Source organism: Thalassophryne amazonica, chromosome 15 (assembly GCF_902500255.1).
Source record: "Thalassophryne amazonica chromosome 15, fThaAma1.1, whole genome shotgun sequence".
Lineage (NCBI taxonomy): Eukaryota > Metazoa > Chordata > Actinopteri > Batrachoidiformes > Batrachoididae > Thalassophryne > Thalassophryne amazonica.
In genome coordinates this window covers 63,009,135-63,021,275 of record NC_047117.1, presented here as the reverse complement: position 1 = coordinate 63,021,275, position 12,141 = coordinate 63,009,135, and the positions used below count along the sequence as shown (strand labels likewise).

The 12,141-nt window shown below is 39.3% G+C and overlaps 1 protein-coding gene across 1 annotated transcript in view; it reads right to left on the bottom strand.

Annotated features, from left to right (window-relative positions):
* usp43a (ubiquitin specific peptidase 43a) overlaps positions 1–12,141 on the bottom strand; it is a 388,273-nt gene that overhangs the window by 111,534 nt on the left and 264,598 nt on the right. Inside the window, exons 7-8 of the mRNA XM_034187735.1 lie at positions 10,618–10,783; positions 9,200–9,311 (exon numbers count right to left, since the gene is read on the bottom strand). Coding sequence (XP_034043626.1) covers positions 9,200–9,311; positions 10,618–10,783 — 278 coding nt within the window. The remainder of the gene's footprint in view (positions 1–9,199; positions 9,312–10,617; positions 10,784–12,141) is intronic.

Below are 12,141 nucleotides of genomic sequence, written 5' to 3'. Positions count from 1 at the left end.
TTCACTTACGATCCAATCCCAATACCTGAATTTTGATATTTATCCGATACTATTCTGATACCAGAGCTCTGTTTGCTTTAATGTTATTATTATCATTATCGTTGATTTTATATGATGATATTTTGTATTCCCAACTATACAGCTTCATGATGAAGTGGTATAGAGGAGGATCTTCTTAAAAAGAAGACATGAAAATTCACCTACAATTTGCCAGAAGGTACATCTAAGATACAAGCCTAGATTTGATGTTTTGCTGAAAGAATTAAGTACTTTTATTTATTATTGGATTAGTGGCTGAAGTTCCATCACTTGAACGCCAGATGTCACACCTGCCCTGAGTACATGTACCATTTTCAGGATCGAGTGCTTTTCCCCATTTCCAAAACGCAACAAGAACCCCCCCCCAAAAAAGTACTTAATTTACTCTTACTTGGAGTCTGGGTAAATCGTCGCACCCTTCTGGTCGGTTCCTTTTGTCTTTTTGGTCCCCATTAAAAACAAATCCTTGTGGTCTTTAAACAAGAGTCATCAGGAGATGACATGTCCCCCCAGTCCTCACAAATCAGTAATACAAAGTGTCAGGAGATCACCCACATACACCCTTATGCTAAATGAATTAAATTGGCCAAGTGGTCAAGCGGTTCTTGAGATATTGCAGAAATAAGCGGAAAAGGATGGATGGACGAACAGATGGACATGCTGATCACTGCCCCCCCCCCAATTTCATACTGGGGTATATAAAAGGGACCAGAGAGATTATTGAGGAATCATACTTCTCAGCCTCCCTGGGAAAGTCTATGCCAGATCTCCGGGAAGGGTTCCAGGACTTGGAAGGAAAGGGAAGTGTTGGATGAGCTGTTTGCTCTGCTGCCACCGTGACCACACACTGGATAAGCGGTTGAAAATGAATGAATAAATGCATATTGTTTTAAAACATAAAAACAAAAGAACTAAATATCACTCTGAGGCACATTATGTAGTTCATATCAAGATCAAACTATGGCTCCACATCAAAACACACACAGAAATACTGTGCAAAACTCTAAGATGTGATTCAAAGAACAGAAATAAGCTGCAGTAACACTTAAATGCCCAATAATTTGTGACAAATACTAATAAGAATCAAACACAAAACAAAATAAACATGTAACGTGCTTAAACTTCAGCTTTAAAACTGAATTATTTTGGGTAAATTATCCCATGGATTGACAAGCACATCATGTTGAGCAGTCGAATGTTGTTTGGGTGGAATCATAAATTAAGATGAAAACGTATAAACTAATCAGTTTCTGTTTTTCAAATAAAATGCTTTTAAAAAGGGGCAGCACTGTGGTTTTTTGATTGCACTGTTGCCTCACAGCAAGAAGGTTGTGGGATCACTTCCCAGCTCCAGCTTCCTCCCACCTTCAAAGACATAGCCTTATTCCTGGGGGGCACTGCTGTAGAAGCAATTATGGGTGCGACTTCCTGTTAGACACCGGAAGTAGCATTGAGCCATTGTTTTCTAGCGGTTTTCATTTCCCAGACTAGTTTATTTGAAGGATTATTGTTTTCTTTTCTAGACGATCTTCAGCTCCCGTAGCATTTAAAAAATGTCCTTGCGCAACTCTGGAACATGTTGCGCTGTTCGGAGCTGTACTAACAACCGGACAAAGTTAAATCTGCGGCTACAACAGCAATGTTTTTTAACGTGCAGCTGGACTGAGAGAGTTTCCACCACCGACCGAGATATGAGGAGCCCAGAAGGATGTGGCTGAAGTCTTGTTGCTAATCGCAGGGTCCTGGAGACTAAGACTGTTGGTTTTCTACAGAACAATTGGGGGGTGCTTAGGACCTTTGCACAGTACTATCTGGACTTCTTTCCAAGGTATTAACATCCTCTACCTCTTAACAAATCAGTCCCTAAAATCACTAAACCATCCATCCAACATAGAATAAATACATCATATTTTTAGTTGATCTAACTCATGTCAGTTATTCACAGCATATCTGCTTCAAATGCTGGAGAACAATTAAACGCTAAGAAAACTCGACTATTATTCATTCACTGACCCTGTACAGTGCTACACAAACCACTGGGGGGCACCAGAACACCTCATTAGAACATGCTAACCAGTCTGATATCAATTGAACTAACATGCAAACAGGATTTTCAGCTGAAGTTTGGTTGGCAGCGTTATGCAGTAATTACAGAGTAACAACACATCAACTTCCTATTTTACAGCAAAGTATTTTCATTTTTTTAGAAAGTAAAATGACAACAAAGCAACAGTGCTGCTGCTGACAATAATAATGTTTCACTACATTAATTACAATAAAAAGATGATAAAAATTATTGCAATATATTTTCAACATGATTCATTTTGATAAAGTCAACAAACCTATTTTAAAAATCCTTGAAACTAATAAAACAAAACAGAAATACAAACAAAATTAAACATCAAAATGAACAATACCGTAACAGATCAAACAGTAAAATGAAGAGCTCCTTCCCAGGTAAAAATAAACAGTGTAAACTGTAACCCAGTGACCTTTGTGACTATTTTAATAGGAAGAAAAGCACAAGGGTGTGTTTGGTCAAACAGGCTTTATGGAAGTTACTAAGTAACCAAGATAGCAATCAGTAAACAACAGGCTGATGTTTCGCTTTGCCTGCTTACTTTGGACGAGGACACTTTACATGCTGCCCGTCATTATGGTGATGTCCATGATGGGTTTAAACAAAACACTACCAACACACGGACAATGCGTGGGTGGAACCTCAGCTGTGGGTTTATAATGTAGTTTACAGATGACACAAAATATGTTGAGGTAAATTTCCTGACACAAAACACTGGTGTGACAGAACACACCTGTATGTTGCATTTTATGGTATTTAACTGACTGCACATTAACACTTTGTGGCTGCAGTTGCATGTTTAACCCACAGTGGGGCAGCAGTGCACTTTGAGACTGTTTGCTGAGGATCTGTTATGTAGCAACAACACTTTTATTTTAGCTATATTATCATTTTAGAGCTGAAGGTAAACAATTCAGACCATTGTCTTTCATTTTCAGATAATTACATCTAAATTGTGGAAACGATGTACGAATTACAGCACTTTGTGTGTGTGTGTGTGTGTGTGTGTGTGTGTGTGTGTGTGTGTGTGTGTGTGTGTGTGTGTGTGTGTGTGTGTGTGTGTGTGTGTGTGGCCTAAAGTAATTACACAATTTGAGCTGCTTCACCACCAGCTGTTATTCCTCATTATTATTTGATCGATAAGTTAGTAGATGAAAACTCTAGAGCTGGTTTCAGGTGTTGTGTATCTCTTGGAGTGTTGTTAAATCAATCACAAAAATGAGTGCAGTACAGTCACACCTACAACAAGCTGTACTCAAAATTTTGGCCCGAAAATACTCTCAAATTAAAGTCGACATTCTATGAGCTCATTATCGTTAACTGTTTCACTTCTAATATGCTTTAATGTTAAAATGTCAAAAACAGGTCAATGTCTAAATGCACATGGACTAAAACGTATTTTGAATCTCAACTACTTCTGAGCCATCATTTGTATTTCCACCGCTGAGAAAGCTGTTTTCACTCACATCTGTCCGAATTAATCAAAAGTTTACAGTTTGAATTTCATGCAACTTTTATGAATCAAGGAAAACAACTCTAGTTATTTGGCCCCATCTTTGACCTGGCACAAAACAGTGGCACAAAACCTGGCACAGTGGAGGTGTCACTGCTAGTTTTGCCATTTTCAGGCACATCACCCACATTCTTTATATAGCAAATATACTTGCATTTATCCGCGTACCCATCAGCGTGCTCGTCTTAAAATCAGGTGTGAGCACATACAATGTGTCTACATTGCTAGTGTGAGGTAGCAGAAAGCAGTTATGCTACAGATTATGTGTCATGTAAACAGAAAAGTGGAGCTGGACAAACTGTAAATGTGCAACTCTAAATCAGAAAAGGCTGGGATGTGCCTTCTGGCAAACTGCCGCTGAAATTTTGCATGTAAGTTTTAAGAAAATCCTCCTCTACACAGCTGGTGATGCAACAGGCAAAGGTCCTACTATGAGGGTTCTCGACTCACATTCACAGAAGCGTATATACACTCAACAAAAATATAAACGCAACACTTTTGGTTTTGCTCCCATTTTGTATGAGATGAACTCAAAGATCTAAAACTTTTTCCACATACACAATATCACCATTTCCCTCAAATGTTGTTCATAAACCAGTCTAAATCTGTGATAGTGAGCACTTCTCCTTTGCTGAGATAATCCATCCCACCTCACAGGTGTGCCATATCAAGATGCTGATTAGACACCATGATCAGTGCACAGGTGTGCCTTAGACTGCCCACAATAAAAGGCCACTATGAAAGGTGCAGTTTTATCACACAGCACAATGCCACAGATGTCGCAACATTTGAGGGAGCGTGCAATTGGCATGCTGACAGCAGGAATGTCAACCAGAGCTGTTGCTCGTGTATTGAATGTTCATTTCTCTACCATAAGCCATCTCCAAAGGCGCTTCAGAGAATTTTGCAGTACATCCAACCAGCCTCACAACCCCAGACCACGTGTAACCACACCAGCCCAGGACCTCCACATCCAGCATGTTCACCTCCAAGATCGTCTGAGACCAGCCACTCGGACAGCTGCTGAAACAATCGGTTTGCATAACCAAAGAATTTCTGCACAAACTGTCAGAAACCGTCTCAGGGAAGCTCAACTGCATGCTCGTCGTCCTCATCGGGGTCTCGACCTGACTCCAGTTTGTCGTCGTAACCGACTTGAGTGGGCAAATGCTCACATTCGCTGGCGTTTGGCACGTTGGAGAGGTGTTCTCTTCACGGATGAATCCCGGTTCACACTGTTCAGGGCAGATGGCAGACAGCGTGTGTGGCGTCGTGTGGGTGAGCGGTTTTCTGATGTCAATGTTGTGGATCGAGTGGCCCATGGTGGCGGTGGGGTTATGGTATGGGCAGGCGTCTGTTATGGACGAAGAACACAGGTGCATTTTATTGATGGCATTTTGAATGCACAGAGATACCGTGACGAGATCCTGAGGCCCATTGTTGTGCCATACATCCAAGAACATCACCTCATGTTGCAGCAGGATAATGCACGGCCCCATGTTGCAAGGATCTGTACACAATTCTTGGAAGCTGAAAATGTCCCAGTTCTTGCATGGCCTGCATACTCACCGGACATGTCACCCACTGAGCATGTTTGGGATGCTCTGGACCGGCGTATACGACAGAGTGTACCAGTTCCTGCCAATATCCAGCAACTTCGCACAGCCATTGAAGAGGAGTGGACAAACATTCCGCAGGCCACAACTGACAACCTGGTCAACTCTATGCGAAGGAGATGTGTTGCACTGCATGAGGCAAATGGTGGTCACACCAGATACTGACTGGTACCCCCCCCCCCCAATTAAACAAAACTGCAACTTTCAGAGTGGCCTTTTATTGTGAGCAGTCTAAGGCACACCTGTGCACTAATCATGGTGTCTAATCAGCATCTTGATATGGCACACCTGTGAGGTGGGATGGATTATCTCAGCAAAGGAGAAGTGCTCACTATCACAGATTTAGACTGCTTTGTGAACAATATTTGAGGGAAATGGTGATACTCTGTATGTGGAAAAAGTTTTAGATCTTTGAGTTCATCTCATACAAAATGGGAGCAAAACCAAAAGTGTTGCGTTTATATTTTTGTTGAGTGTATATATAAGTAGAAGAGTGAGGAAAGCCACCAAGACACCCAGACGTTATAGGCTTCTGTGGCTGTGATTGGAGAAATTGTGCATAGTGCATGTTTTGCATTTTGTATCCCCAGTTATACAGCTTCATGTGAAGTGGCACAGAGGAGAGTTTTATTAAAAAGAAGACCTGAAAGTTCATCTACAATTTGCCAGAAGGTACATCTGAGATGCAAGCCTAGATTTAATGTTTTGATGAAAGAAAAATCTTTTCTTCTTTTTTTTTTTGAAAATACGTTTATCTGCTTTGTTGATTTTAGCCATTTCACGGTCCTAGTATAAGACAGTGATTGTAGCGCAGTGGTAAAGTTTCCCTCTGGTAATCAGAACATGCGGGATAGAATCCCGTGGTATTGTTGTTTTGTTTTTTAACCAAGGTTGTTTAACCACGGGGTTCTGTATTGTGTCCCCTTTTATGTATTATTTATAACAACCCAGTGATATTCCCTAATTATAGAGCTGGTTTTTATTTTATTTTCCTTCACATCAGCGGCACGATGTGGTGCACCTCATCCCATGGAACACAGTGCGAGCAGCTGCTCGAAAGACACTGGGGAGGTGATGGTCTAGTGGTCTAGTGGTTAAAGTGTTGGGCTTGAGACCACAGGATCCTCGGTTCAAATCCTAACCTGACCGGAAAATCAAGGTCAATCAAGGCAAGGTCTTTAATCCCCTAGTTGCTCCCAGTGTGCAGTGAGCAGCAGCCTGGCATTGGGGTGAATGTGAGGCATTATTTGTAAAGTGCTTTGAGCGTCTGATGCAGATGGAAAAGTGCTATATAAATGCAGCCCATTTTACACCGTCGCACGCACGAACCGTTGCACTGGGATCATGCACACCGGCCCTTCGGCGCAATGTTTTGTGGTTCACTCATACGAGCTGTTTCGCCATGAGTCACCATGAGTTGTAATTATTCGCACTATGTGTGAAGGGGCCTGGACTACTGATGTAGGTATGAGACAAAAAAATAAAAATAAAAATAAAAAACTTAAAAAATTAAAGTGCCCAAACTGTTGATTTTAATATTTTCATATCCAAGTATCAACAGAGAGGAAAAAAATGACACCATAATTATTAAAATATGGTGTCATTTTTAAGGAAGTTCCGATTAAAATAAAAACCATTTGTTTTCTCCTTTGTATTTACAATAAATTAAGCTAATTATTGTGACCCAATATTATGACTGTTACATACATATGTCTGTATCTCCTATGTTTTTTGAGATTTTTACATGAAACTTTCAGACAGTTTAAACTGAACAGAATACTACATAGTCAAGCCAAAACATATTTTTATATTCATTGGTTTCTTAATTAACAAAATATTAACCTAATACTAGTAAGGCTATAAATTATTTGGTAAGAATGTATACTAATTATCTCATGGAAGAAATGCACATTTTCAATAGAATTAATTACATACAGAGTGATGTGCAAAGATCACTGAAAGCATGCACTTCCACATGGCATATGTCTCCCATGCCACGTGTTTTGACTGAGCATGTCCATTCAGTTTGGCGCTATATACATGTGCTCTGATGTCACTGTTTATCTCCATAGAAACTACCCAAACAATCTTTCATACAGACTGTTTAGGGACATTACAGTGTTGTGGTGGAAATTACGGCAACAGTGTGGGACAACTACAGTTTGTTTAAAAAAAAATCACAACAGTTGTATGACATTGAATACCCCAATTATGTTTTGATTATTTTACTGATATTTTATTCAGAGATATTTTAAAACATTAGAAAAAATGTTTCTTTACCATTCATTTTTATCATTGAAAATCAAAAGTCTGGGTGTGGGACAAGCACAAAACTGCAATATTTGCATATAATGATGCTGAAAAAAGGTGAAAAAGTCATCATAGACTACTAGAACAAATTTCTTAACACACTTTCATTGTAAAGATAACTATAAAAGTGTGAAATTTCCCCTTTTTTCTGTTTTTCATACAATATGATCAAAGGACATAATAAGTGTCCGTAGTCTAAGAATCACCCATATGTGTTGGGCATCTCTGTTTATTTAATCCCTTTCTACAGCACACTCAGCACAGCACAGCCACAGCACACTCAGCAAAACAACATGCTTAGGCTGAGGCTGTGTGTATGACCAGGCAGATTCAAATTTCCAGCCCTGTATATGTGTTGGACATCTCTGTTTCTTCAGCTACTTTATGTTCTCAACTGTTAAGCACCTGACTGTCCTGTACAACCCAGTTTGCCTTCCTGTCTGAATACATTCATGTTATGTTTGTAAAATTGCAATGTAAAAACAGTGAAATACACCACGACCTCAATTTTGATTCATTGATATTTACATTTACTGTTGCCCACCTTTTATGTGTAATTTTGTTATAAATTTGATTGCAAAACAAAGTCTGCATGAAGGACTTCAAATGTGTTTGTCTTTTAACCAAGTATTTCCACTTAGTTTGGGGAGTCCACCTCTTATAGTTCTGCTGGACAAACTTTAGCCCATTAACTATTATATTTCTAAGACATTAGCATTACAAAAACAAATGTTGGGCAATTGTTTTGATTAAAATGATTGGCATTTGGCTTGTGTCTAAAACAGGTTAACCCGGGGAGTGCCGGGTACCCCAGCTAGTTTAATATAATTTAATATTAGATACCATTATTGATATTAGAAATACAATATATTAGAAAGTAATGTCAATGAACTGTCAATAAAGACCTTTTATTTGTGCTTTAACAGAGACTGATTCCAAACTGGTTGATTTAATGTGGACAATAACTGAAAAGTGCAGAATGTTTGATGAATTTTGTGAATATCAGCTTGTCAGACCTGGAAGACGGAACTTAATTGATAATTGTAATGCATGGAAATGCTGCACTAAACTGTCAGTTGCATTATAATCTGATCAAACTCAGCCTCTTACCTTTTGCACTGCAAAATGAGCATTTGGGAGTTTTGTGATTTGCCAACTGGAATTCACACTTTCTCCATAAAAGTATAAATCCTCTGTTCAAAGAAGTTTTAACAGTGTGAGTCTGCAGAACCAAATAAGGTTAATTTAAATGTCTCAGATTATGTGATTAAAATGTTACAAAATCAAAGAATTGATTCACATTCTGAAGACTTCAGCATGTAAAAGACACTGAGTTGGTGCTCACTTAATAAAATAATCTAAATTTCAGTAGCTGTGTGCAACAACACAGTGTTTAGACATTAGTACACATTACCAATCAAAAGTCTATTTCAAAACTTTTTGGGGAAAAAAATTCACTCATGTTTTTAAAGTCCTGGCCCATTTAGAAGAGATGTTTTGGTTTCCCCAGGAAGCAGTGTAGTTCAATAGGGAAAACAAAAGAAAGAGCACAGAAATTACAGTATTAAAATCCCTCTTGTGTGGGTGGAAAATCAAAAATTCTGACTGTGTATAAGAAGTGACAGGTGGTGTTGGCACTACCTGAGTCTGGGCTCCATTCACCATCAGATAATAGAGCTTGCTGAGGATGCTCTGCTGCAGCTGCTCCCAGGAGACACTCCTGTCCTCGTGCATGAGAAAAGGAGGTCCAAACCTGACATGCAAACAGACAGGTGTAAAGTCATTGTCTGACTCTTAACTGTTTGAGAAAACAATGTGGTGGAGACAGGAACAGACAAAGGTATCATACCTACATGGACGGACTCATAATTTCAGTGTGGTTTAAGTTAGACCTTTACGATAACTCCAAATCATTATCACAATTATTTCAAATTTTTACCTCAAGTACAAATCATGTAGAGTCTGTGCATGTGTGTGTGTGTGTGGCCCGTCATAGTTCTCTATCTATTAAAGGTGAGAGTTTTTTGTTAAATGAAGGAATGCGTATCTTAACTGTTTATGACCATTTATTGAACATTTTAAAGTAAGTATTAATTCTTCAATTTATGTCAAAATTTGATGCAATGAATTTAATTGGACAGTATGTACTAAGAACACAGTCTACTGCAATAGAGGGTGAGGAAGAAATGCCAACAAACAATGGATACAGCTAGTAAATGCAGGTGAACAGAGATCCTGTTGGGATATTTGAGGTAAACGTTTTGCTGGATATGTGCTGGACAGCTCTGGTGTGTCAGATGTCAACACTAATGTTACAGTTACAAAAGTTTTACTCAGTTTGCAGAAAAAAAAGTCAGTGGGAGACTAACCATTTACACAGTCAACAGTAAACTTTGAACCTTCCTTCATGTTGTCTGTAAAATGTAAGAGAAATCACCGTGTTTGCCATAGAATCAGCCAAAAACAAGCAACAAATGTAGCAGTAACTACTTTATAATAACTTGATTTAAACACAAAGGGATGGCACCTTTAATGAAAAATGGATTCATATGCTACTAACAATTATCACAAACTGAAGTGCAATGTGCTCACTCAGCTATGCCTATTTCTATTAATATAGCATCCATTTCATATCAGATTCATAATGGTCTGTAAATTCCCATTGTTATTTTTTTCTCAGCAGTCACATTTCTCACCTTTATGATCAAAATATTCAGGCAATAAGGAGACTTGACACTTTTTTACATGTGCTCCTCCACGGGGGCTTTTACTTCTTGAAGCTACAAATTTGTTGTTTTAGAAAAGGTTGGTGACCACAGTTTTAAGTCCGATGTCATGACATGTCACTTACTGTCAATATGAGGTATCAAACCATTAGGCACACATGGGTCTTTTTTTAAGGTTTTGGTGTATACATCAGAATGTGCTCAATGTCAATGTTCAGCTAAGAGCAAGAGAATCAAACTTAAAAAGGACATAATATGAAAAGAGATGAATAACAGGTTGTGAATTCATCAGTCTTCAACTGATAAGTTCCTGTTTCTCAGCTTGCAGCGCACCTCACAGATTGTTGGCCTGATCCTGCCGTGTTACAGAGCAGGAGGAGGACTTTAGTGGAGCTGCCCTGGTTCAGGTATTCAGTGGACACGGTGCCTGATGGTAACCTGTGACCATCTGAGCCAGTTGTGGTGGTACAGGGAGAGGAGGGGAGGCTGTGGTGATATCCTGTACACAGCAGAAGAAGACAAAGCAGTGTTATAAAGGTGCAGCTGTTTTGATTAGCAGGTAGAAAACAAACCCAATTATGCAGGCAGTCAAACGGGAGGTAGGTGATAACAGGCGATTTATGAATCCAAACACATGAGAACAGTCCAACAAACAACGTGAGTATGACAGGGGAAAAATGAGAGTGAAAAAACAAAACACCTGACAGAGTCCAAACACGCAGGAAAAACAATGACGGTAACAGAATGATCAAACCTAATAAACTGGGCAAAGCTACACGCGGGAGGAAAGATAATCAGCATACTTACAAAACGGAATCACAGGAGGAAACAAAGAGAAGAAACTGGCAACTAAACAAGGAAATGGTGCAGGCTTAAATACACAGAGGAACCAATGAACAAACGAGCAACGAGCAAAATTAGGGGAGACCGGGTTGAAAAACACGTGCTGAAATGACATTCGACTCAAAATTCAACAGAAACCCGGGGTGTGTAAAGTCAAAAACATCATGATAATAATAATCTCAGTAAAAAGTGAACCAAAAAATACCAAACCAAGGAAACAACAGCAGAAAACTAACAAGGAACTCAAAAGTCAACAAAGTACAAACAGGGAAACATAAGATAAACCGAGGAACGCATGATAAAGACATAAGTAACAAAAAACACAGAGAAACAGACAGGGGACAGACCACAAGGATGACAACCATGGATGACTGACATAGACAGGGGAGAGAACACAACAAATACTAACAAAGGATGCACACAGAAGACAATAACAATTAACACACGAACATAGACAGACGACCCACAATGCGGACAACGGCCAAACCACTACAGCAGTAAAAGTGCATAAATCCTAACCGTTCACTAAGAAAAAGCAATTACATGCCACAAATTTTTGAGTGTACTGGAGACAAATTTTAAGAGACATGATGCTTGCAAATGTTTCCATTATGATCCAAAAAAGCATCAAGTAAGAGAGGTGTTTAAAGATGATCAACATTCAAAGGTGTGATTGGCAAAGGACAAAATAAAGCAAGAAAATATGAGGCACACCTACCATGACGCAGCGACCCGCCCGGCACACACACACACACACACACACACACACACACACACACACACACACACACACACACACACACACACACACACACACACACACACACACACACACACACAGTATTATTACTTAAATACATTTAATAAAATACAGTGCAAACCGTGCACACTGACTTGACTCTATGTCATCTATCAATAGTATTGGGGCAGGTTCATCAAGGAGGCTGCAAGACCTCATTTACAACATTCTTTTGGCGATTGTTGCAAGGAAAGGGGTTGAGATAACATTGATGT